General features: G+C 49.7%; 1 protein-coding gene across 2 annotated transcripts; it reads right to left on the bottom strand.

Moving 5' to 3' along the window:
- Positions 1-26,386, bottom strand: Synm (synemin). 2 transcript variants are annotated; one of them, XM_041655314.1, is made up of 5 exons: positions 25,485-26,386; positions 20,585-20,709; positions 7,165-7,235; positions 1,936-4,376; positions 1-1,026 (listed from the first exon to the last, which is right to left on the bottom strand). In XM_041655314.1, the coding sequence occupies exons 1-5, from the start codon at positions 26,292-26,294 to the stop codon at positions 727-729; spliced, it is 3,747 nt and encodes a 1,248-aa protein (XP_041511248.1). In that variant the 5' UTR covers positions 26,295-26,386; the 3' UTR covers positions 1-726. The 2 variants fall into 2 exon arrangements, with proteins under 2 accessions (XP_041511248.1, XP_041511241.1); XM_041655307.1 differs by having other exon boundaries at positions 1-4,376.
- Between the last annotated feature and the right edge of the window lie 337 nt (positions 26,387-26,723).

The following is a 26,723-nucleotide window of genomic DNA, read 5'->3' as shown; positions in this document are numbered from 1 at the left end:
TATTTCTGTTTTTATTTGTGTGTGTGTGTAGATATGTGCACATGAGTGCGGCCTACAGAGGCCAAAAAGGACATCGGATCCCCTGGAGCAGGAATTGCAGGTGGATGTGAGCCGCCTGATGTGGGTGCTGGGAACTGAACTCAGGTCCTCCGCAAGAGCAGTGCAGGCTCTTAACCACTGGGCCATCTCTCCAATCCTTCTATAATTTCTTTTTGAAAAGACTTAGGAAAGAGAAAAATTCATGTATTTTTCATTCCCAGTGTTAGTTTACTGTTTGATATTAGCACATGCAAACAAAACCTACCCTTAAGCATATTATTTTAATCTGGTTAATGTTAAGGTGTCTTGCTTCAGATAAACAGTAGCGCACAGTAGTAATAAGTCACGCCTGTGACCTGGTGCAAAACTCGCAAAACTCTCCCCGCACGTGGAGAGAAAGCTTTAGAGAAAGGAACTTTTTAAGACTAAAAAGATGAAAAAGTATCTGCCAAAGTCCCAACTCAATTGTAAAATCTCAAAGCCTTAAAAGGCCAGAGTCGATCTCAAACCTTTACAAATGAATTCTAAAGCAAACCGACTCGGCCTAGGGCTCTCTAAATAAAGGTATTGATACCCAGCCTCCCCCTCCTCCGTACAGTTAGTAGAGGCTTTGTATATTGGTACATTAAAGGCTTTGAATAGCGATATGTTTCCAAAGTGCCATTTAAGACAAGATCGTTCTGCTTATCAAAACCACCCATCATCCTCCTCCTCCTCGTTGTCTAGATAGACAAGGGCCACTTTCTTCTTGTCGGAAGCCACCGACCTTTGGTCTACCATTCTCTGCTGCTGCACAGTCTTGTCAAATCCAGCCTGCTCCGTGCCTTTCTCATCCCCAGCGGAGGCCTCAGAGCTCATGGTGGCTGCCTGCTCGTTCCTACTGTGAGCGATTCTCCAGCCACCATGCTCAGACACACTGCGAGCTTCCACTTCTGACCCTGCGTCTCGGGTCCAGCTGCGGATGGCTCTTGTGTTACTCACGTCCATCTGAAAGGTAAATGAAGTTTCTTTGGGCCCTGGTGCGATGGGACTTAGTGTGCTCCTGTCACCAGCTACCCCACCTAGCTCAGGGGAGGCCGCCGAGCCATCCAGTACAAATGTTTTAGACAGGGGTCCACAGATGACAAAGCGTTCAGAAGGTCCCTTCTCTGAAGGGCCTATCTGAATGTGTTTAAAGGATCTGCTGGTGCCTGCTGTCCCCTCTGCTTCTGTGTCCCCCGAACTGCCCGGAGGGAACTCAGGAATGACTGTTTGGAATGTATTCTCTTTGTTCCCAAGGATTTCTCTGCCCGAGGTGACAGTGTGAGTGACCTGGGTCATACCTGCTGAGCCCTCCACAAGGACCACACCTTCTGAGGCCCTAAATTCCAGTGTCTGTGGGGCTATCAGCTTGGAGGTTTGGTGCCTCTGAGGCCCAATGTCAATGTGCTGGATAGAGGTACTCCTCCCTAGAGACACTTGGGTGTTCCCAGAATCCTCTTCGACCTTCCACTCCACTTTGTCTGAGATGGGAGCTACGAACTGGATTTCCTCTCTGAGCCCTTCTTTAGGGCCTAACTGGAGATGCCTAATGAAAGTCTGGGTGCCCACCAACTCTTCAGTCGCAAAGCTACCACCAACCTGCGCTGTCCCAGAAACAGGACCCAGAAAATGAATTTCCTTTTCTACATGAAACTGCTCAGAGTCAGACATTCTGTGGTTCCTGGATGTGTCTGCTTCCTCAGACGGTTCTGCTGGGCCAGGCTCTCCTGTACCTCCTGCCTCCCGCCAGGTAGGCAGAGAGCCTTGGAAGGTGATTTCGGTGGACACGTGACTTTGATGGGGACCCAGTGTAACATGCCTCACAGAGCGGCTAGTTCCCTCAGAGCTGGCTGCCTCACGGAAGTCCCCACTTACCTCCACTACCTGTGCGGTGGGTCCTCCGTAGGACGCCTGCTCAGTCCCCCACATTTCTGTGGGGCCTAGTTTAACATGCCTTACAGACTGGCTTATATTCTCTAGCACATGAGACTGTGCAAAACCTGTTGGGCTGGTGACTTCCACGGTGGCCGACACCGGACCCTGGGTAACGCGCTGATCTGAGCTGTGGGGAGACCAGTCAGCATCCTCTTTCTCACCAGATGGGCTATACAGTTGCCTGGTGGCCCAGCGCTTGAAGAGAGTGCCCCCAGCAGACACCTCCTCCTCTCCATCTTCCCTGTCTGGGCTTCTAGGCATTGGGCTGGAGCGCTTGGTCAAACTCTCTCTTACCACCGACTCCACAGCCCTCTCTATCTCCCCAGCTTCATCTCTGCTCAGTTCCTCCAGGTCTAACTGATCTGCATCCACAGTCTGTGAGAGGTTGACTTCAGCCATCAAGGTCACAGAACCACTAGCAGCGCTCTGGACTTTCTTCACGTCCACAGAGACACTCCCTGGCTCTCCTTGACCCGGTCTGGTCAGTGCAGACAGCTCCTCCTTCATGCGCTCAGGCAAGGTCTCCTCCAGCTGCCCAATGACCTCCACCATCTGGTGCCGGGGCTCGCTGGAGAAGACACCCTTGATGGAGGTATGGAATTCATGTGGTATTTTGATTTCTTTCTCAATGACTGTGGGTTCTGCGTGCAATTCGCCACTAGCTTCTTCCTTCAAGTGGGCAGAACCAACGGCACCACCCAGGGAAGGTGCTGGAACCTCCAGGACCTTCATGTGCTTCTCTTTCTCTGTGTCATCTCTTGCTTTCCTTCTCCAAGGCCCCTGCACAATTTCATCTTGCCACGAGTACCGGATGGTGGACTCTTCTTCTATGTGGATTTGCCCGTACACTGAGCCATCATCTTCTCTATCATGTCCCCCAGGGTACTCATCTGGGGTAGACACAAAGTAACTCTGCTCTCCCTCTGAGTCACCTGCCTCCGTCACTTCTTCCACATGAGGGATGCTCCCCTGGGGCTGCTTGGTCCTTTGGCGTTGATGCACCGAGAATGCCTCATGGGTCTCTTCATGACCATCCTCTTCCTCAACAAAGCCCTTGGGGCTGGGAGACACATCATCGACTTCTTCCACATGGAAGGGAGTAGGAAACTCTGCTGTCCCTCCACCGGTGTAGCTCACAGGCTCTTCCACGATCTCCACATTGACGACTTTGGCTCGCCCCTCCCTTCCTTTCAGACCAATGTTGATCATCTCTCCTATCATCTTCTCAGCTGACTTGCCCTTCAGTCCCACTTCCTTGACCTCCTTGCTTAAAATGTACTCCAGGCCGGCTTCATCAGAAACATCAACGTCTTCCGTCAGCTTCGACTCCAGCACGATTTCTGTCTTGGTTTTCCCACTGCCGGGGAGTTCTTTCCTGTCCACGTAAGTGACCTTCGTGTCTGGCAAAGAGCTGTCATTCCCTTCAGTGTCTGGAGCCTGAGTGAACTGCTTAAGGATGGTGGTGACAATGTTTTCGGCTATGGTCTCCGTCCTAGAATCACTTTGCAGGGAACCGGCAGCATCCTGGGTATCCAACCGGAACTTGGTCTCTTTCATTTCTGCCGCTCTTCCCTTACTGTCGCCAGCATCCTTCCTTCCGGATGACAACAAGTTTTTCGTGGACACTTCTGATCTGCTGCCCTGGGATACTTCTAGACTGATGGGTACTTCCCTTTCCTTCACACTTCTCTCCTTCGGTGATTTCTTCTCTTTGGGCTCGTCCCTCTGCTGGCTTTCTCTTGCTCTTGCATCTCTGTCTAACTTGGTCAGCTCTTCCCATCTCAAGTTTCTTTCCTCTGAGCCCTTCTCCTTAGAATCAAACATCTTCTCTTCTGGCTTTAATTTGACGACTCCTGATCTGTCCCTTTCTTGTTCCCTAGTGGCTTTCACTTCTAATTTCTTTCCCAAAATGACAGTTCTGTCATTTGACTGAGTGTTGTTCTTGGCACCTGCTGCCACGTTGCCCCGGTGATCTTTGTGTGACTCTCTGGTGACAATGGACTCTGTGGTCACCCGTATGGGGGTGTCCCTGGTGCCTTCAACTTTGGATCTATCAGAGAATGTTTTCACTTGAGCATCAGTGTTTCTCAGAAGGCTGGGGGTTGGAACAGCAGGCCTGAGACTGGCTTGACCACTGGCAGTTTTCTCGAGGGATTTTTGCTGCAGGGTTGTAGCCGAGGAAGAATACCCAGAGGTCAGGAAGCCCCTTCTACTCTCAACAGCCGTGCTTGTCTGTGATTCAAGGTGCCCTGGCCTTGCAGAATGCAGAGCTGAGCTATGATTTACAGCTGCCCACGGTGTTTTTTGCCTGGGAAATAGATTTTTCTCATTTTTCCTCTGAATGACTGAGCTGGTGTAGCGGTAGGATTCATTTCTGGACGCTGTGAAAATTGAACAAACAGTTCATTTAGACGACAGGCATCATTCTTTTCGCCCTAAAAGCATTGCTGTAGGTCATCTCGTACGTCAGTATAAAATATACTATTATTACAGAAAGGACCTTTTCAAGACAATACTTTGATTCCCTACATTATCCTTGGGTTGTTCTAGAACTCCCATCACAATAAGATACTGCCCCACAAATACCTCCACCTAACATTCTTCCCCAGCCGCAGGTCTTAGAATACTCCCTCAGCTTAAGAGAACAATCAAAGGTCTGAGTGTAAAGTGTGCTGAGTGGGCCAGAGAGGTCAGAAACCTTGGGTTTTCTGGTTAAATTTTCACAGTATTATGGTCTTCAGAATCATCAATTCTGACTGTGTTGAGGAAAGTTTACCAACTTCAGCAGAGAAGACTTCTGTAATCACAAAGGATATAGTTACTGGACGCTGAACAGCACATCCCTCCACTCAGGTGCTAGGCGGCAGGGATGGAAGACTTTAGATTTCCTAAGCTGCCCTGTATGCTTATACTTGATGAGGTATAGTTTAAAAATCAAAGCAGTTGTCAGAGTGCCCCCTGAACTAACGACATCCCCCTGGAGTCAGCCTTGGGGCTTCCGGTTATACTCAGGGTCATTCCCAGACAGTGGGAATCTTCAGGTGCACAAACACCAGGGTAACCCACTCTTCTGAGTGTCAACTGAGTTAAAACAAGACCAAGGTACCAACCACTCCGAGAGCCTTTCTTAGTGTTCACCAAACCCCATGTGGCTGGGTACCTCTCTATCCCTCCCTCATGGCAATGGAGCCTAGAGGCCTCACTGGGACAGGTTCCCAAGATACCAGGAAAGAGCCCAGGCTGGATCATTGTTTACAAAGATTTCTTTTTCCGGTTAATTAACTGATCCTAATCTAGAAACCCCAGAAGACAAACCCCCACGGTCAGTAGGAGATATGCAGTCTCACAGGCTAGTGTTAGGTCCCTCATGTCATAGGCAGCAGCCAACATTATTTCAGGGCATATTTTAAAAGGCCACTAAGTGCACTAATAAGTATCAATCCGTTTACTAGGCAACCATCTGCAGGTTGAGCCCATAAATAGTTAATGAGCAGCTATACTATGCAGGAAACACAACTACTTATAGAGACTGACTCACAACTAGAAACTTTATTCCACAGCATCTTTCTTTAGCATAATACCTAAGCATTAAGACAACTTAGTTCATAAAGGTGAGGTACGCATACTGTTCAAGCAGCTTGAAGAACAATGGACGAATAGATCAAGTTAGCAGAGATACCTACCTGTCTTCTTCCTGACTCTAAAGCCACGCATGGCTAGCAAAATACCACCAAATCCCATGCTTAGAATGCTAGTCCTCCCAGGAATTTGGTCCTTGGCCCTTTATTTCTCTCTTCTAACCTCAGGTTGTATATTAGACTTCCAGACACATAGCCACAGGTTAAAATTTTAGTGAACCTTGAAACCTGGCAGGTGACAGCTCTTCTTTTCTGGATGTCAGGTAGGCCAGCTAATGGCTACTTGCATGGACCTCTCCATTTTCTTTCAGACTTACTCTCAAAATGAGGACACAAGCTTGTTGACTATTACTTAAAGACAAAAACCCCTTCTAGTCATAGGTGATTAGAACCACAGTTCAGAGGCTGAACCCCCGGGACCTGGCAAATCAGAGACGTGGCTAACAGGGGCAGTGAAGCCATGAATGCCACTGAGGAAGGGACATGATGGGCCTCGTAGGTGCTGGGTTCCAAAGGTGCCCAACCTGTGGGCTCTCTCCCCACAGCCGGGTTAACTAAAGATCGCAATGATTTCAGATGACATGTCTATACGGAACACATGCAGACTGTTTTCCTGTCACCCCCCTGAGCAATGCAGCGTGACAGCAATTTACATGGCACACACATGGTACTGCATACGCTAAGTAACGTAGAGGGGATCTGAAGTCTGCAGGAGGATGTACAAATCCTGTAACATCTTAGACAAGGAACTTGTGCATCTGTGAACTTGGTTATGAAGAGATGTCCTGGAGACAGTCTCCCTCAGACACCAAGGAAGACTTATGCTGGGCATCTATATGTCTTTTAACCTGACACTGCTTAGCCAGAATCCCTTTAAATGTTCAGCAGGCTTAATATTTCATTTAAAAGTTATCTTACAGATTTTGAAGGTCTTCCAAAGGAGCATACTAAGCTCTCTTATGCCAGATCTACTGCTGTAGGAATGAAAAGGCCTAATCTGAAGCTTTGGGCCCAGACTACGACAGGACACCTTCCGGACTTGCTACTCCAACCTAAGTTGGCAGAGTAGTGTCGTTGTAACCCGGTAGGGTTGCACTTTCCAGTGTGCTGGCTACATGCTATCCAAAATAATAATTTTGGATGTTAGTTTCAGCCATAACTGTTTGGTCTGGAAAAAGAAAATAGGCCCCTTCTGTGGGTATAATGAACGCATGCACATGCTCACCACCCTGCTTTGGGTGCTGCTCTTCAGAGAGGAAGTACCTCCGAGTATTATCTATACAGGCAGAAAATTCCAGTGACTGCTTCCAAGGCCATTCTGATCCACGCTGTAATTTAAAGTATATCCCGTTCAACTAAAACCTAGTTGGTACTTAAAACTCTGATGAACTATTCGTTATCTAGGAAACAGTTTATTTTCCTCAACCCTCTCTGTCTAGATAATAAACTCTCCTCCCTCTGCAGAGTGGGCAGCTCTGACGGGAAGCATTTTAACACTGCAGCGCTAACAAACACAGCCTCTAGTATTTACCTTGCGGCATGTTTTCAATGTCCTTCCTCCAGATCAGTATCTCCGGATTGCTTTCCCCTTCCAACAAGGCCCTGCGAGAAAGTTATTTTTAAAACAGTTTAGTATAGAGTGAAAGAGAGAAAAATGGTTTTCGTCAAATACGTCGGGCAATATTTTGTCAGTGATCATACCACCACAGGACCATGCGTTTAGGACCTGTGCCTGGAGACGTGGCTTGGGTAAGCTGCTCGGGGATGGCCACGGCTCTCTGCTCACCGTCACTCCCCTGACACCCCGCATAGCATCTGCTACAGGACAGCTGTTCAAGTGACAACCGCTGAAGGAAGAAAATGCACGGGCCGGGCTTCGGAAGTACCGGAGAATTCAGTCCTTCGAGGAAATCCCCCCCCCCGACCTCTCCCCCCGGCCCCCCAAAAAAAGAAAGGTAAAAGAAAACCTTTCCTGTCCTTGGCAAAATGGGGCATACACCAAGCAGTGCTGGGGAGACTGATGTAGAAGGGCAGGGCAGGGCCTAGCTTCTTTGGCCAGCAGAGAGAGGCCTAGGCCAGTATTTCACCCCAGTTACAGGGCCCCAGAACAACTGACCCCTCCCCCAACCTCCCCCCCTACAGGAGTCATGGAAGTGGGAGACGGATGGGCAGTAGACGAGGAGGAGAGCACGGAGCAGTAACAGACACTGTTTGTAAACAGGAGCTTGGATGGAGTTGGCACTTCTTCCTTGTTTATAATACTGAGGATCTAACCCAGGGCCGCGTATATGCTAGATCATACATATGCTATGCGAGGCCACATATAGTCTAGGCAAGTCCTCTGCCCCAGATCTGCATCTGCAGAGCTGTGTGGACACCTCAGAGATGAAGGTCAGCATGTAGAAAAGCACCCCCACGGGCACCCCACTTTCCCTTCACCCCCTTTAAGGAGACGCAGTGAGAAGTACCCAGCTAAGTTGAGCTCCAAATTCCTAAGATTACAGTCTTCACTAAGTTGTCATTTTGCATCTGCCATCGCAGAGAGGCACTGAGGAGGGCATGGGCCCAACAGAGCCACATGCCGGGAGGAAGGGTTATTGGTGGGGTGCCAATCAGCTGGTCACTTCCAAAGACCTACAGGACCGCTAGAAGCTGCAGACGCAATAGTTGTATGGTTGCTAGAGCAACATGGAAAGGCACTAACCGCAGCTGCCAGGGATACAGCACACACGCAAAGGCTGATGAGAAGAAGCACAGCCCACGTGGAAACACTGATATTAGGACCTGGGGCCCACAGGGAAACACAGCAGGGGGACCAGATCCTAGCTGGGCTTGGCAGTTTGAGGAAACTACACCAAGATTCACCTCTACTGAGTTTATGCGGCAATCCCCACAGTGGGCAGCTAAAAGAAAACGAAACACAGGGGGTCTGCCTGAGGCTCACGCTGGTGGGCTGACCACAGGAGCAGTCACGGAAGTACACATGCCAAGAACAGCAAGGCCAGGGCTGAAGCCCTTCCACTCAGGACAAAGGCCAGGAAACAGGACACCAATCCATTAATCCCCACCCTCATGACCAAGCAGTTCAGCTTCCAGGAACACAAACAGCTTCCATCATCAAAAAAAAAAAAAAAAAAAAAAAAAAAAAACCCTCTGAGGGCTGTATAATAAGAGAAACATCAGGGGCAAAGTCAGATGTCTATATCCTGGGGTTATTTCAACCGTTCCACAGCTGAGGGTCAGAGCATGGCCTTGAGATAAGGCCATGCTTAGACCATACAAGATTCACACATGCCAAGGCCAGACATAGACCCAGGCTGCCAGACTCAGGACAGAAGGAGCCTTTGGGAGTTCGTGTCAGGAGAAGATATTGCTGATGGGCACAGGGGACCAATGATCCGGGAAAAACTATGCCTTTCCCCACCCCTCAGCGGATAACGGTTCTGTCTCTCCTCCAGGGCAAAGCCAAAGCTTTATCCAGCTTTACGGACGATAGGGCCAGCCCAGAACGGAACAGTTGCGCCTCCCGTATCCACTTACACATGTGGTTCTGATGTCCCAGAGCTCTGGGCCTTGCCCAGCTCCCTCTCTGAGGAAAACAGGCCAGAGTGAAGACAGTGTCTTGAAGGGCCTATGGAACACCCAAACACAGAACCCGAACTCAGCCCCTCACCTTCCACTTGCTAGGCTTCCCTATGAGACAGGGATGGTGGCAGTGCCTGAAAATTCCAGAACCCATAAATGATGCCCTCTATCTCTATTCTATACCACATTCATAAAAGCAAACTCACATAAATGATGCTCTCTATCTATATAGACCTACACCACAGTCATAACAGCAAATTCGCATAAACGATGCTATCTATATAGACCCTCTATATCACACTTATGAAAGCAAATTCAACCTCTCGGTAATTTCATCCCAATTCCCTCCGTCTGTGAGTCGCCAATCTGCGCCCCCAGTCCGTGACTGAATCCTAGAAGGCAGGGGCACATGTACCCAGTACAGAGCCTGAGATGGATGACTGTCCCCTGGGTCCGCAGTTCTTGCCACTGGAGCACATGCACCACAGTGACAGCACTAGACCCTGACTTGTCAACACAGCTCCCGGGACTAATATGGCAAAGTCAGCGACTACAGGCGCTAGGGAGATTTCCTGTGACCCCTTCAAAGAGCGGCGGAAGGGACAGATTCGTACAGCTTTAAGAAATGCGTAGAGTGCTCTCCGAGGCTCCCACCAAACCCGGTTATTTTAAGAGCAGGCTAGGAAAGCTGCCTCCAGGCCACTGAGACTGCGGGAATGCCAACTCCCTGAGTCACTGGCTGTTACAGAGCATTTCATACAGCTCCACGGGCGGACTGCCTCTCCAATAGGAAAACAGGCAAAGAAGCAGGAGACCAGACCCTGGCCTCATTAGGAGCCCGGCACAGCCCATGATGTGGAAGGGAGCTGTAATGGGGCCTCTGGCCCCATTCCAGGCCCTAATGGGCCACCCAGCCTCCCAACCAGCCTGGTATGGGGCTGCCCATCGTGATGGATGCGCTAAACGGAATTTCAGGGCATATCTGCTAGTCTTCAGCACTGCGGGCACAAGGCCGATGAGATGCTCGTCTCCCATAACCGAGGATAAGAGGAGGGAGAAGGACGGAAGGGGGCATTTCCAGGAGTGACACCTGTGAGGGTCTGTGGGTGGTTCATGTGGTGCTTTCCACAGGTGTGGAACGGGGTGAGAAGAGAGCAGGGTCGCAGACCCTCCGAGTCGCCCCCTTCAGCCTGCTCCCTGCATAGCTAAGTTCTCACAGTAGGGGCAACACGGGTCCTCCTAGACACTGACCAGAGCCAGTCAGTACTAGAGGATGGGGGAGAAGGGAGAGGAGAAAAGGGGAGGACACAAACGCCGAGCCTGGGGATGAGGAAGGGACAATGCGCGCCATCTGTGGTCATTCTTTCCACGGTAAGTTGTATTCCAAAGGCCAACTGCAGACCGAGACCGGAGACAGAAAACAAACAAACAAACAAACAAACAGACCATGGTACAATTAGCAGACAAGCAAAGGATGCTGACCAAACAGAACAGAACCACTGGACCTTGACTCAAATCCTGGACATGACTTCTGAGTTGCCTAAGCCTCAGCAGGGCTCTCTGACCAGTGGCGACTTACGTACCCCAGTTCTGAAATGGGACAGACGCTTAGGTTTACGATGACAATTAAGTAAGCAGCAGAAAGTTCACAGAACAAAGGCTGTCCCTGAGTGAGTGCCTGACGAACAGCATCATCATTACCTCCTTCTACAGCCTCAGAGGAAAGGGATTCTCAGCTACTGAAGTCAGCCAAGGAAAGGAGTGTTCTCTTTCTTCATCTGGCTAGCGCCCAATCCCGGCCAATCTTCTCACTTATTGTTTGTGCTTCAGATAGTCTCACAGGGTAGCTCAGGGTGGCTTTGAACTCGAGATCCTCCTGCTTCAGTCTCTCAGGCACTAGGACACAGCATGTACTACCACACATACCTCCTCTCAATTATTTATCCTTTATTTCATTTTTTTTTGAGACAGAGTCTCTCTTTATAGCCCTGGCTATCATGGAACTTGCTCTGTAGACCTGGCTGGCCTCGAACTCACAGAGATCTGCCTGCCTCTGCCTTCTAAGTGCTGGGATTTAAAGCAAGCGCCACCGCCACCCAGCTGAATTCTTTATTCTCAAATTACAAAATTTTCCCTATCCCAAATATTTTTTTACTAGCAACCAGGTCTCAGCGTGAAACACAGCTTTCTAAATACCTATAACCCCCCAAACTAGAATATAACTTTAAAAATAAAATCTACTTCATTGAAGCCTGGGAAAGTGCTAAGAAATATAGTCTTTAAACACATGTGAGAAGATACAGGCAGCCTGAAAAATAATGGAACAGCCAGAAATGCCATGATCACGAGGCTGTCCATACTAGGTGTCACCTGAAAGTGCTTCACTAGTAGGCTAGAGACCACACTCTCCCGGCCTCTGTTAAAACACTGATATCTCGTTCACTGTGATCAAAGAGTGGAAGCGGGGAGTTTTGTGCCACCATTATTTATCTGCCTGGGGTTTTGTTTGCTCAGTGTGGGGTTGGGGAGGCAGGACGCACTTGTGTACAGGTATGTGCCTGCACAGAAGCCAGACTCTGTATTATTCCCTCCACTTGGAGACTCTCATGGATCCTCCAAACTTGTAGCCAGCAAATTCCAATGACCCTCCTGTCTCTGCCCCCCCCCCCCCCCGTAGCAGTGGAATTACAGCTCAGTTTTACCAATGCACATAAAACAAAATAAATAAACTACTTTAAAAAAAAATAAAGAACTCACATCATTGCACAGCAAGTGCTCTTAGCCACTGAGCCATCTCCCCAGCCCAGATGTGACGGTCCCTAACTTAGCTGAGCCATCTCCCCAGCCCAGATGTGACAGTCCCTAACTTAGCTGAGCCATCTCCCCAGCCCAGATGTGACGGTCCCTAACTTAACTTTTCTAAGTGGCTTACCATATCTACATACTGGATGTGTGTGCGTTCACACATGTGCCATGTTATGTGTGTGATCTCATGACCTGGGGGAGTCGGTTCTCTCCTTTTACCATACGGGCTCCAGGGAATCAAACGCAGACTTGGTGGAAAGCATCTTTACCCACTGAGACACCCTCACCAGCCCTCACTTTAAGACATGGGCAGTCCATCTCTGTATTATACACCCGTAGCTCAGGAGATGAGACCTCAGGACTTCCTCTGCTGCCTTCCTGTTTCCGTGGATTGTGTTCACTCCGAGAGAAACAGTTTGCAGCTGGAAAGGTTTCTTTGCGGCTCCCTTTCACGATTCCTATTTGTCCTATAACTGTGCAGCTGCCTTGAGACTGAAATTACAGGGTGAGATGAAGCAAGAGAAAGAGGAGAGAGGTGACCAGGGACGATAGGGGCCTCTTCCCGGGTCCCACCTCCTGGCGGGTACCACTTCATCCAAATACGGCTGTCCGCTGGGAGTCCAATGAGATAATGCACGGATGGGGCCAGAGCCCTCAGGATCCAATCAATTCCAAAAGCCTGTCAGCTGGTATTAACCAAACCTTCGTTTAACACATGCTCCTGCTGGGGCTTGTTCCATCTCCACACCACAACCCAGGTGGGATATAGAACCTCCACGAGTCCTTCACTCTGCGTCTTAGTTACTTGTCTACTGTTGTGCAGAAACTATGGCCAAGGCAACTTATGGAAGGAAGTGTTATTACACTTCCTGTTTCAGAGGATGAGCTCGTGACCATGACGGTGGGGAGCATGGCAGCAGGCAGGCAGGCAGGTAACTGAGAGCCACATTTTGAGACGACTACCACCAGGGAGAGAGAGAACTAACTGGGAATGGTGTGGGCTTTTGAAATCCCACCCCCAGTGACACACCTCCTGGCACAAGGCCATGTCTACTCCTCCTTCCCAAACAATTTCACCAAATGGGAACCAAGTGTTCAAGCATATGAGATTATGGGGGCCGTTCTCATTCCAACCATCACATGTCCAGAACTAAGAATGCAAGGTCTCGTTTGAATTCTGACCAAGGCGACATGGACTGTCTTTCAGACCACAAACTCACGCCGCACCTTCCCTCCATGACAGACTTCAAGCTTCTTTTACCCATCGTCCCTTTTAGCAGATTATGGATGGTGACAGGTATGTTACTGTTTTGTGGGAAAGCTGCTTATTTTACGATTGCACTTTGTACTTATTCTCCATCCATCACAGCTGTACGAGAGACCCTTATGCGTGCAGAACGCTGCTCTTGAGGCAAAACAGCGGCCATGGTCATCAGATCAACCCAACCATTTATATGCAGTTCTGCCGCAACTGCATGTGGTCCTGGTGGAGTTTGGGGAGGGTCTAGGGTTCAGAGGCTGAAGGAGGGTAACTGGAGAAGGGCTCTATCTGCCACTATGGAGCTTCCATGAGTCTGGGTTGAAGACATTGTAGTGTAGATGCCCGTTGGTTTCTAGAGTGGAACTGAGTTGTCCCTGGGACCTAATGAGCGGGTAGACATTGTTTATTTCTCTCCCACGGAATGAGGTCTTGAAACACTGACATCACTGAGATAGATGGGGTAGGATGCTGCAGGTTTTGCTTATTGCCATCCTTAGAGTATCCGCCAGTCCTTCATAAACATCTCCTTCGGATGAGGGCACTGTGCTGGCTGCTCCAGCCTGTGACCTTGTGGCCTGTACAGCCTGCTGCTCTCGGTGTTGCCCAGGACCCCCCACCCCCCGCCAGCTCCCGGGCTGACTCTCCACACCAGCCAGGACCCTGATGCTCTCCAGCCATTTGTTTCAGGACCCTATCACTGACGCGCTGGTGACTAGAAGAAATTCTCCATTCCACCCAGACATCAAGAACCTCTGTTCCCAGACCTCCTATATCCCATCTGCCTAAAGCTGCCTCCCCGGCTCATGGTTCCAGACTTGGATGGCCTCTGGCCTGCGACCGAAAGCTACATCAGGCTGCAGGCATTTGAGGCCCAGCATCCCTCTTCCTTTCCAGATCTCTGCTCACTCACTTCCACTTTTTCTCCCTCCACACACTTTTTTTTTGTTGATTTTATTAAGCTCCACATTTTTCTCTGCTCCCCTCTCTGTCTCTTCTGTCTCCTTCAACCCTCTCCCATGGTCCCCATGATCCCAATTGACTCAGGAGATCTTGTTTTTTTCTACTTCTCATGTAGATTAGATCCATGTATGTCTCTCTTAGGCCGTTCCTCAGTCTAGAGGCATTTAGGTTGTTTCCAGGTTCTGGCTATGGCAAGCAATGCTGCTATGAACATAGTTGAACACATGTCCTTGTGGCACAATTGAACCTCCTTTGGATATATACCCAAAAGTGGTATTTCTGGGTCTTGAGGAAGGTTGTTCCCTAATTTCCTGAGAAACCGCCACACTGACATCCAAAGGGGCTATACCAGCTTGCATTCCCACCAGCAAGGCAGAAGTGTTCCCTTTTCCTCACAACCTCTCCAGCATAAGCTGTCATCAATGTTTTTGATCTTGGCCATTCTTACAGGTGTAAGATGGAATCTCAGAGTTGTTTTGATTTGCATTTCTCTGATGACTAAGGATGTTGAGCATTTCCCTAAGTGTCTTTCAGCCATTTCAGATCCCTCTGTTGAGAGTTCTCTGTTTAGGTCTGTACTCCACTTTTTTATTGGATTATTTGTTCTTCTGATGAGCAATTTATTGAGTTCTTTGTATATTTTGGTGATCAGTCCTCTGTCTGGTGTCCTCCACACATTTCTGAAAATATGTTTGCCCACTCGGAGTGCCTGCCTGATCCCTTTCTGCTGGTCCGTTTCTTAGCCCCACATACACACCTGCAGGGCTCAGCTCAATGTCCACACTCTTTGAAAGCCTCTCCCTCCCTTCTCTAAAGCATGTTTATCAGCACTCGTCGCCTGGCAGCAAGCCATTTCCAGCATTTCCTCCAAATATTTCAGTTTATCATTTGACTCACTGTGCCCTTCACCTCAAACTTCTTCTACATCCCATCCCGGAAAATGTCTGTCCAAATGTTCCTAGGCTTCCAGACCCTGGCCAGTTTCAGTTTCATTTTCCTCTAACTCCTTTGTACACACACACACACACACACACACACACACACACACCCTACAAACCTGGCACTGGAGTGTATTCTATTCTAGGACATCATTTTTACTGTGAAAAAGGTTACCTGGATTCATGCCAACTTAACTACAGTTTGTATTCCTTAACATGGAAGCCACCCTGAGCATGGCACCCTGCATGCCAAGTGTCTCTGGAGCAGCCTGAGGGCACAGACCCTCCCTCACACGACACGGCCCCATGGGTGAGGATCTGGCTCACGCATGACCTGCACGCAGCCCTCCTGGTCACGCCCTCAAATGACTGTCATTGTCACCAATGCCACCCCATCTGTCCTCATGCCTGTCATTCATTCTGCCCAGGCCATCCTTCCCAGCCTGCACAGTGGTTTCCTGACTTCCCTTCTGTAGAACCAAGGAAAACTCTCCTCCCGAAATCTCTCCACAGGCCCTTGGTTCCTCCTGCTGGGAACCTTTGCAACCATGCACTGCCCACAGTATCCCAGTACCCAGCTCCACAGAGGGAAAGTCCTGAAGTTCAAATCTTGTGCTCCGACTTATCAGTGTGAGCGAGGGCGTTTTTCACCTCATATTCTATCCACGCTGTGTCTCTGCCAGGTGGATTCTCGGGACTCTGTGACCTTACACAGATCTACTCTCGCCCCACGGAAATGGCCACATCTGCTGCAAAAGCACCCCACTTTCCCTCCGGCAAGCAGCATTCCACTGTGGTCTCTCCTCCAGGCTGCTGCTGAGACAGGCTTAAGCCTGACAGTGATATCGGCTGCTTCCAAGCAGCAGTGCGCACGCACACACGCACATGAGCATACCCGCACCCCCCCCCCCCCCACACACACAATTGCCTTGGCTCTCGTCAGAGGGCCACTTGGATCTAGCAGCTTGGGGCTGGGCTTGAGATTCCACATTTCCGATGAGCTGGCGATACTCCATACTGTAGCAGCTGCTGGGTGCACACCCCAGAGGTCCTGGGCCAGAGACTCTCCATGCTAGTGGTACCTGCCAATCACCTAGAGGGAGGCTAAGACCTCCACAACTGGTCCCACCGTGCACCAACCCAATCGGAATCGTAGGGGCTGAAGTTGACCCATAAGCCCCGCTTGCCCTGGAACGCTGGGGGTTGTTGTGGTTCATGCACAATAACGAGTCACGTGTTTTCACTTTAGTGCACATGATGTGCTTGGTCAGATGCAGGCAGGAGGTACTTAGGCAGGATGTATGTAGGTAGGCAGGAGGTACATCAGAATGTTTGTTCGCCCCAGTTGGATGACGGCAGAAAGTACCACAGCCTTGTGGGTTCTGCCTTTTCGAGCACCTGACTAACCTAATTCAACACCATTTTCTGGGACTCCTGGATATGGACCTGGTCAGTGTCCATCTTCCTGGCCAGTATTTAATAAAGCTTGCTTCCGTTGGATAATCATGGCGTTGGTCTCACTCCTTGCAGTTTTCAGGTTCAATAGAATCTCTGGGGTGAGGGCCCAGGGGGCGACACCTTTCCAGGAGCTCTGGGATTTTTCTGCTCTGCATCTAAACAATCCTCCCTCTCACCGCTTGGCTGCTGGGAAAATCTGGTGGTGACTACGGAGCAAGGAGGCAAAAACACTCCCAGGCCACACTGCTGTGGTCAGCCCTGAGGCAGAGTGAGCACAGCCCCTGTTTGCCCGTTGGCCTTGTCCCTTCTCTGCTACCCACAGCCCAAGTAGGGTCCTACAGCCACTGCCAACAGTCACCTTCACTGCAGGAGGCCAAGGCCATGCTGGCTGCCTTCCAGTGCCTGAGGCTTCATTCTCACAGGGAGCTGCCATGCAGGCCTGGCTACGGAGGGGGGGCCAGGAGAGTTGATGAGAACCTCCAGCCTTGGACTCTTCTAAGTTTGGGTGGTTTTCCATCCTATTATATATATTATATATTATATATATTTATTATATATATAATTATAATATATAATATTAATAATAATAAATATAATATTATATAAAAATAATAAATAATAATAAATAATAAATAAATAAAAATAATAATAAATATAATATTATATTATTATATATATCATTATTATATATATATATAATTTATAAATGAGCCAGCATTGGGGAGCTGTAAACATGCAGCCTGATTTTATGGCTACTTGCATTTCTCCTTCACCGTGAAGGTTCCAGGAAGAGCGAATTGTCTGTGTTGGAAAGCATTCAAGGCCCTGGAGAGCTAGCCTTGGGCAGCAGATAAACTGCAGCGAGATGTGCCCACAGCTTTAAAGAGGTGTGGTCCCTTCCCTTTCCTGTGACCTCTTCGGTCAGAGGAACCCCGGGACATTGACAGTCAGTGAGCCACTGGGAGCGCTGACCAGCACAGGGAAAGCCTGGGGTAAAGTGCATGAGGCCCAGCCGGGGGGCAGTTCTTGCCTCTGTGTCAGCCGCTGCCACCCTTTTGCCCTGTGAGGCTGAATATTCCAGCCATTGCTTCCAGAAAGCAGAAGAGTCAATTTTCAAAATTGGCTGGTCAGTTTGTAAAGATCACAGGGCACAACAAAAGGGCCTAGGTCACCAGTCGGCAAGGGCGCTGTAAGGCTCAGGAATTACCACACCTGTTCTCACACACAGCTGACTGAGAAAGAACTCGCTTCAATATACTCCTTGCTGATAAAGAAAACAAAACCCAGGCTTTTGACTCACATAAAGACATGAGCTGTATTGACAGTCTGTGTGTCTTCAGTATCTGTGGGTGTCTACTAGACTAAACCCAAGTGCAGGAGGTGGGAGCTACAGCCACACTAACCACCAAAGCCATTCTGGGCAGGGTGAGGCAGCCTAGGCTTCTGATTTCCCCTGGGCAAACTTGGACAGCAGGAAGGGGTCCAGGGAACCCACCACTCGCTCCCTGAAAGGGCTGGCGGCTTTTAGGTGCCTACGAGATGGCCATGCTCACCCATAATGAGGTTAGAAGCATGGCAGCCACAGACAGAAGCAATCAACTGCATCCCTGCAGATGGTCAGACCGCTGACTGAAGCAGAAACGGCTCATGATCAATGTGCTTAGAAACGTGAAACCGGGAATACTGTGAGCGCCGTAGCCAAAAGACAGGCTCTGGACACTTGGACCAGCCGCCTGCCCGTGCATGCTTGCTTTCTGGAGACCAAGGTCCAGAGGCATGGCAAGTGAGGATGAAAGGGGCTCAAAAACCCCAGAGAAGCAACATATGAAACCGGTTTCCTTATGTGAACTAATACGAAAAGGAAATGGAAAAGTCTGACCATCTCCGTAGGGAAGAGCCGCCTCCACTCCTGACAGCAGGTGGTAGCTAAGATGGACACAGGAGTCAGATTTTGGGGGGCTGCAGGCCATGTGCCATCGAACAGTGCAAGTTTGGGCTCCCTCCCACAAGGGCCAGCCCCAGTCCACAGACCTCACCAGAGACGGGCCCCACCCAACTCTGGATCACTTCTTTCCCCTGGTTAGGGAAGGAAACAAAACCAGAGATCTGGCTCAGGAGCCTGAGGCTGGGAGGTCATCAGCCCAGAGCTGTCACACGGTGGAAGGAGCCCACAGGATGGGCCTCATCCTGACTCGGTCGCTTTCTGTTGTATGAGTAACACATTCCTTCTTTGACTCTCACTGGTCTGAGAAGGATGTCTATCACTCACACTTGGAAAACGGTCCTCTTTAACGCTTTCTCGCCCGCCTGTTTACAGTATCCCTTATCAGCGAAACTCTGAACACTTGTGAAGCATGTGCGAATACCCAACCAGCTTAACATTGCAATTGTTAATTCCATGAGATTTCTAAGAATGCGAGGGGAGGACCTAGGGGAGGAATGACAGGAAGGTGCCCTGCCTCTCTCTCTGAGCTCCGGGTCCAGGTACCCTTTGCACAGTGGGAAGCAAGGTATAGCCCAGGACCAACCTCAATTCAGCTGAGGCTCCTCCAAGAGCAGTCACATTTTCAAAGGAAGACTTTGCCTCTTAGCAACCTTCGAGGGCCCAAGATTCCCAATAGCCTACTTCTTCTCCATTAATGGAAATGAGGACCAAGCAAAAACTAGTCTTCCACTCAGGAAAGACATCACCCCAAGACTCTGGGGTGAACTAAAAGCGGACACCAGACAGGCAGTATTGTTTTTCAATGGGCATAAAGCAACCCAACTTGCTTTGATATTCTGATAGCATAAATCAGACATGGCAGAGGGACTGCAGGGAGTAACGAGCTGGGGCTGGCTCTTACTTGCTCTGTCCCTAGTCAGAGTCCCCTGCTTAGCCACTCCAGGCTTAACTCTGTCCTCTGCTAGGGGTGACATCTACCGTTGCAATATTTCACCGACAACTGTGCACTCTTCGTTGGCCAGGGTAGGGTCCAAAGCCCCGTCATACATGTAACAGATCTGTGATCACAGTTCTGGGGATGAAGTGGGTATAATGACCCCTTTTACATGGTTTGGTGGGAAAGACACAGGTCCACAACCAGAGCTGGCTGGTTCTGTCCCTACCCCCAACAGCCCCGAGCCGCAAACATTTCTGTCGCACCTGTAAGAGCGATGCATGACAACCACTTAGAGAGGGATGGGGAGCAGAGGATGCTGAGCACCATGCCTGCCCAGCACAGAAGATCCATGATGGACCATCCTTAATAACAACAACCCTGGTCCTACAGACCTTCCACCTTAGGTTTCTGACGTCTGGCTACCTCTATGCCAGTCCTCATTGTATAGGAAAGCTGCCAGAAGGGAGGGCACCACCTCAACCAATCATTAGTGTCCGCCCGAAGGAGGAGGGGTCCAACCAGGAAAGAGAACCAATGGGTGAAGGACTACCATCCTTCTATGCCCTACTCAGCACACACACCCTTTAAATACATCGTGACCTTTATGGGTTGATTGTATTAAAGTTGATGTTTTGGTAAAGAAAAGCTATTCTGGAGTATCAGGCTACTCTCAGAGCACAGATGCTGTTTTTCCAAGACCAAACCCAAGACACCCAGAAGGTTAGTCCCCTGAGATTTTGAAGTAGCAGTGCAGACCCCTGGCACCCAAACTTTGACCCTTCACTCTCTACCTCTAACTTCTCTGAGCTCAGCTTGCTCTTCTGTAAGTTGACCACCTAACTCCCAAGATCAAAGTAGACATGGGCCACGTTATTAAACCATGTCCAGGATACAGAAACACAGTGGACCTGGAGCAAGCCCATCTTCTCCCTTCTCCTCCCTTCCCTTTGATTCTGTGATCCTCACTTAGCCATGCCAAAGGGCTGTTCTCTCCTCGTCACACAAAGGCCACAGGGACCTCCTATCACTGGCTTCATGGAGACAGACTCAGCGTAGTCTCACCTGTAGGTGGCCACCTCCAAGCTGAGGCCAGTCTTCACCTGCACAAGCTCCTGGTACTCCCGCAGCCGGTCGGCCATGGCCAAGGTAAGGGCTTCTTTCTCGTCCTCCAGGCTGTCAATCACTCTCTGAAGAGAACAAAGAGCTTTTAGATCCACATCCCAGAGCTTCCTAGAGCAAACTAAGGGAACCATACCGACAGTGTGGGACATGAAAGCATATGTATCCTGTGTGCGGACAGTTTCTTAGAATAAATCTCTTGTAGGTAGAAGGTTATCTTTTTATTGCATATGGAGGATTTTGATAGGCTAGGTGCTTCTGTGTTTGGACTTCCTGACAAAATGAAGGCTTAGTTTATTAAAACCACTTCTCCTGCAGCCATCAGGTAACCTAAATAACCCAACCAGGCAAGTCAGGTGCTACTTAAATATTAGCCCCGACTGGAAATCTTTTTATAATACTTGAAACGGAAGTCACTCTCATGTGAACTAAAATGTCTCCCAAAGCCATGACTGTCCCAATAACAGCAGATAAGTGGATAGAAATATCCTTATTTTACCTAGAAATGATATTTTAAAACAACCTGAGAATTACATCCGGGGCACAAATGAACAGACTCACGCATACGTAATTTTTCCTTTTGGAATGGAGTTAACAAGCCCCTCCACCTGGTTAATTTCCTCCACTGGATCTGTCTTATCCCAAGCTGGGAGACACTGCTGTCCCTGCCATCAGACCCCTGGCCTGAAACCATCAAGGACCAGGCACATAGTACACACCAGGTAAACAGAATTTAAGATTAAACAATCAAGATCTTACTACCCTCTTCAAAAAGTCCATTCCAAGCCAATACCGTCTGCTAATTAATGTACACTTTACATTTCTGTGTTTCTTCTTCTCCGCTGACCAGTCACTCTGAGAAAAAAATTAACCAAGCAAGTATTGAAACACCGAGGCAAGTGTTCTTGTAGCTTCTGTAATGGGAAGTAGCATTACGTGTAAATGTAATTAACCAAACCCGGGCACATACATGAGCACAACCTTTGTAGAATTCAAAACTATTTGAGTGTTGGGAAAGGGGATTTGTTTTCGGTACTGCTGGAGATCCCCACCAAAAGGTCAACAGTGGGTATGTTCTCTGCAGAAACAAGGAAGGAGTCTGACGGAGTTCTCACCCTACGGTCCTCTTCTGTATTATTTTATTTGGAACAGGGTCTTTCTATGTCACCCTGGTTATCCTAGAGCTTGCTATGTAGACAATGCTGACCTGAAATTCACAGAGATTCTCCTGCCTCTGCCTCCCAAGTGCTGGGATTAAAGTTGTTCGCTGTGTCCATTAATGGATTGATCATTTTCAAAAGATGATTATCATGTAGATAGATCTGCTTTTTATAGCACTTCCGTTTACAAGCCAGTGATTGCTAAGTTCTCTGTATACAAATGGTGCCAAATATTGTTAATTTTCTTAAGGATTTATTTTACTTTAAAGTGTGTGTGTGTGTGTGTATGCGTATAAGAGAGAGATGGGCAGAGAGAGAGAGGGAGGGAGGGAGAGAGAGAGCGCGCAGGTGCTCGTCACTGACATGCTGGGAAATGAACTCGGGTGCAGTGTGTGTTCTGCAAAAGCAGCCAGCACACACACTTAACCTCTGAGCCATCTTCCATCCTCAGCTGAGAAGGTTTTTAAAGCAAGATTCACTTAGCTTTAAAAGCAAAGGGATACATTATCAAAACACTAATGTGGAGCTAGAGAGATGGCTCAGTGGTGAAGAGCATGTGGTCCTTTCAGAGGACCTGGGTTCCATTCCCAGTACCTACTCACTGGCCCACGACATCTGTAATTCTAGTTCCAGGGGATCCAGTGTCGCTTTCTGACCTCTGAGAGCACCAGGCATGCATGTGGTACATAAACCCAAAAAATAAAACAATCTAAAAAATTTTTAAAAAGAATCATTCACAACTCAGGGCATTATAAATCAGTATATATAAAATTACAGATCCCAAAGCTACCATTATAAGCAGATAGCGCAGTTCATCAAAGCAGGCCATCTGCCAGTCTTAAGAGACAGAGACGTCAGACTTGGCCATAATATGCATTCCCTCTATAGCTAAGTCTCCATGTTAGAAACCTACGAGGGAATACAAATTCAGATACAAGGTTGAGATCTAAAATGCACACCCCAGTGAGTGTGAGCATGCACGTAAGTGTGTTTCTATGTGTATATGTCTATGCTTGTGTGTATACATGTTGCACTGTTTTTAAGCGATAGTCTCACTACAGCCTAGGGCAGCCTGTAACTCACAGACGTCTACCTCCAGAGTGTTGGCACTACAGATGTGTGCCGCTATGCCTGGCTTGATACCTTTTCTAATACAAAAATTTGACCCAAGCGTTAAAATTTGAGGATTTATCAATTATCCTTTGCAATAAAATTTAAGTGCTGCTAGATCATATATATATACACTCAGTTCTCCACTCACAGATCAATATTATGGAAATTATGGAGTCATGCCACAGCCCTGCCCAGGAATATTCTCTCCCCTCCCCTGGAATAAAGTGTAATTCTCTGTTCCCCACCCCACAAAATAGAAACAGGAAAACAAAGCTGCTCTGAAGTTGAAATAAATTTAGTTCCAAGCGAATTTCCATGTGAGTCAACTCTTCCCACACGGTGAAAGGAAAAGCCGCTGACTTTAGGAGGCAAAAATGAAATCACAACCAATCCTGCCAGTGGGAGGAAGTTGCAGACTCCAGCTCTGCTGTGCCAAAACTTTTCATGCCATGGGCCAGGCCAGGAGTGCTGGAGCCTCCCACACAGGGTGGTACTTCCAGGCTGCGCGGAAGCAGTTTTATCCAAGGCTGCAAAAACTCAGGGGAGATCGCAGTCTTTTAGCTGCTATGCAGAGGACTTTCCAGAAACATCACCCACAGCGCTAAGCTGCAGCTCTACCTCTGGGACAGTGTGCTGTTATTGTCTCTTCACTACGCTTGCGCCTGCCCTGCTGAACGTATCAGCCGAGGGGCCAGAGCTTGCTGAAGTCCTAGTTGCCTAGGATCTTTAATGTTGGAGCTTAAGGGGACTTAAATACTATGATAGTTCATTCACACTCGAAACTAAGGAATTTGAGGGGGAGGAGAGTAGAAGCTCGGGGTTGAAACAATATTTTCTCTTGAATATAATTCTGAACACTGTTTGTGACTGGTGATTAGTCTTTCCGAACGGGATCTGAAACGCAGTTGGCTGAGAAAGGGGTCATAATATAGTTACGATTGCAGCTGGTAACATTTAGCAAAAACAAAACCTAAACTAATTGAGACTGAAGAAAAAAATAATCGGGGGTCCTCGTTGACACTGTCCTGGCTCTCATTTCCAGGAAGGGGGTTGCCAAATCAGAAACAGATTCCAGGGTAGGGAGCTGAGGGTGGGATCCTATTGGAAGTCAGGAGTGACCTCAGCGTGACTTCACTAGGGGCTGGAGTCCTGACAGAAGGGTTGGACAGTGATTCTATCTGCACTTCCAAGTCCTGATCTTTCCTCCATTTGGGGAACTCCCCTTCTATCTTCTCAGATTTGAGGTTCTACTGAGGATTTTATTAGGGAGAAAGAATCTGCTGTAAAAAGAATCATGAAATCAGTGCTTCGAGGCCCCAAAATATTCCAAGTAGGATAGGAGAGGGAGATACCCGAAGTCTACAACCCCAAAGAAGGGATTTTCCCCCGGGGTTGATTCCTTGAGGCTTTCCATGATCTCTTGTTCAGTCTCTGACTCTTTGGCTACCAAAATTCTAGCTCAGCCCTGGGGACCCAGAGGAAATCAAGAGGTTTGCTGTCTGTCACATCACCTGTCATCCAGTCCACCCATCTCGCGGTCACGTGGGATTTTAAAGAACACAGAGCATCTCCAACCTTCAGCTCCCAGCTGCAAACACGGCTCTTAAAATCGTCCCAAAGTTGTGCTCCTGTTATTTCAAACCTCTTTCCTAAGTACCACCAATAGTATGAGTCGAGAGGACTTCCAATTCCGGCTGGGGCTGGGCGGCTGGGCGGGGTGGGAGCCAAACACTAGAGCTGAAACCGAGTGTACAGACAATAAATCAGCCACAGGTATACCCACACCGCGGCTGAGGGTTAGCACTCACCTGCTCTGAAATAGGAACCGTTTATATTAGTCTGTAGTTGTAATAACATCTCACCACGGGGGCCTGCTTTCTCCTAGTTTTTTGCACAACCCAGGGCTCTGCCGTCAGCTCATACTGTGAGCAAAACAGCTCTGACCTTTTTTCAGTATGACAGTGACTTAGTCCTCTGAAGGGAACAAACAAAACCCAGAAAAAATATGACAGCCATCCAGAGAGCTCCGAGCAGCTGCCTCCAGCTGGAAAATAATTCTGGCGAAATTAAAGAGGCACTTGGAGTCCTAGAAGCGTGGGCGGCCTCCAGGTAAGGACTTGGCAGTGCCCTGAAGCTCCCAGCACACTATCAATCCGAGTTCAAAATCTGGGCTGAGTTTTGGTTCTCAGGCTACTAGATCTAGCAAGCCCAGGAAACAAGAAAGAAAAGAGAGGTCAATCTAGCGGGATCGTTGGTCAGGACGTGCCTAGACACGTCTGAATCTAAATGTGACACTCTAAAAAGATGATTGACACTAAGCTATCCACGGGGACTTGTCACATGGCATCAGCCCTCTGATTGAAGGATCATTGCACCAAGCCCTTATTCTTAGGCTAGCTACATGCCAGAATCCTGTGACCTCATGAATATCAAAGCCGCTGGCAGTGTACGCTTCCCTGGGTGGGGTTGGACCGGCTGAGGGTGCAGGGAACCCCGCCGCTCGTCCACTCGGTACGCAGGGGGTGTCTGGACAAGGCTATAGGGAAGGGGCGCGGTCCCTGGCCACGGACCTGCCGCTCCTCGGCCTGAATCCCGTACTCCTCTTGCATCCGCAGCAGCTCATCCTCCAGCCGAGCGCGCAGCTGCTCCAACTCCAGCGCCTGGTTCCGCAGCGCATCCGCCTCCTGCGCGCACAGCCGGGCCTCGTCCTCCGCCTGGCGCCGGCTCTCCTGGCCGCGGCGCAGCGCCTGCTCCAGCTCGCGCACCTCGTCCTCGTATAGCTGCACATTCTCCCGCCACGACTCGGCCACCAGGAGCGCGTAGCTGTCGTGCACGTCCTGCAGGCGCGGCTGGGGCACCGCGGGGCCGGTGGCGCGGGCTCGGAAGTGCATGGTGAGGCTGGCGGCGCGGGCACGGAGCTCCCGCACTTGGCGCTCGTGGACCGCGTCCAGGTCGCGGCGTTCAGCCTCCAGCCGGCCCAGCAGCGCTTCGAGGGCGGCGCGTGCTCCTAGGGCCTCCTCCAGCTCCCGCCGTTCCGCACTTAGCTCGGCGTCTAGGCGGCTGCGGGCAGCGCTGGCTTCCGCGCTCTCTCGCTGCAGCTCCCGCAGCTCTCTCTGCAACGCGTCGCGCTCGCCCTCGGCCAGCGCTGTGGACCAGTTCAGTTCGTCCAGCTGCTGCCGCAGGTTGCGCGCCTCCTCGGCGAAGCGCGTCTGGTCCTCGATCCAGAGGTTCTCTTGGCTCAGCCGGCGGCGCAGCTCCTCCTCCAGCAGCAGGTTCTCGCGCTCCAGCTCCCGCACCCGGCACACGTACTCATAAAGCCGAGCATTGAGTTCCTGAAGCTCGGCCTTTTCGGAGCCCGTCTGCAGCCGCCAGGACAACATTTTGCTGGATGTGCGGGACTCTGCGATTAGCTTGCCTCCTGCCCTGATCTTGTCCCCTCCTGCCCCGCCGCGCCGCGCCCGCCTTGATGCTGCCTCGGAGGCCCTCAGACTGGCGCTCCGACTGGCGAGCTTCGCCACTTAGTGGCCGGGTCGTGCGGCCGTGGACTAGGGCCATCGCCTCCAGCCAATCAGAACGCGGCCCGCGCGGCCACTGTGGCCGGACATCGCCCCCTGCCGGGAAGATCGCAGCATGGCGAGACCGCCCAGCTCTGACCCCTGGTGGCTCAGGGTAATCCTTACAGGTTGTAGGATTACTGCCTGCGGGCTACCTGGGACACATTACAGGGCTCCCTGTTGTTACCGCTCAGGCGCACCTAAAGCACCCCCAAATCCCATATTTCCTTAATGAAAAATAAGTTGCCATCAAGC

The sequence above is a fragment of the Microtus oregoni genome, unplaced genomic scaffold (assembly GCF_018167655.1).
Source record: "Microtus oregoni isolate MIOR12 unplaced genomic scaffold, Mior012 000000F_ref0000247, whole genome shotgun sequence".
In the NCBI taxonomy this organism is placed as follows: domain Eukaryota; kingdom Metazoa; phylum Chordata; class Mammalia; order Rodentia; family Cricetidae; genus Microtus; species Microtus oregoni.
Note: the sequence above shows the minus strand (reverse complement) of the source record. Positions and strands in the feature narration are given on the sequence as shown.

What these genes read in the sequence shown, in the direction of transcription:
- Synm (XM_041655307.1), bottom strand. Translation starts at nt 26,294, where the DNA reads ATGTTGTCCTGGCGGCTGCAGACGGGCTCCGAAAAGGCCGAGCTTCAG. An exon ending in TTGGAGGTGGCCACCTACAG is followed by an intron (nt 7,236 to 20,584) that starts GTGAGACTACGC and finishes ACTTTCTCGCAG; the next exon opens with GGCCTTGTTGGAAGGGGAAA. An exon ending in CATTGAAAACATGCCGCAAG is followed by an intron (nt 4,377 to 7,164) that starts GTAAATACTAGA and finishes CAATTTTCACAG; the next exon opens with CGTCCAGAAATGAATCCTAC.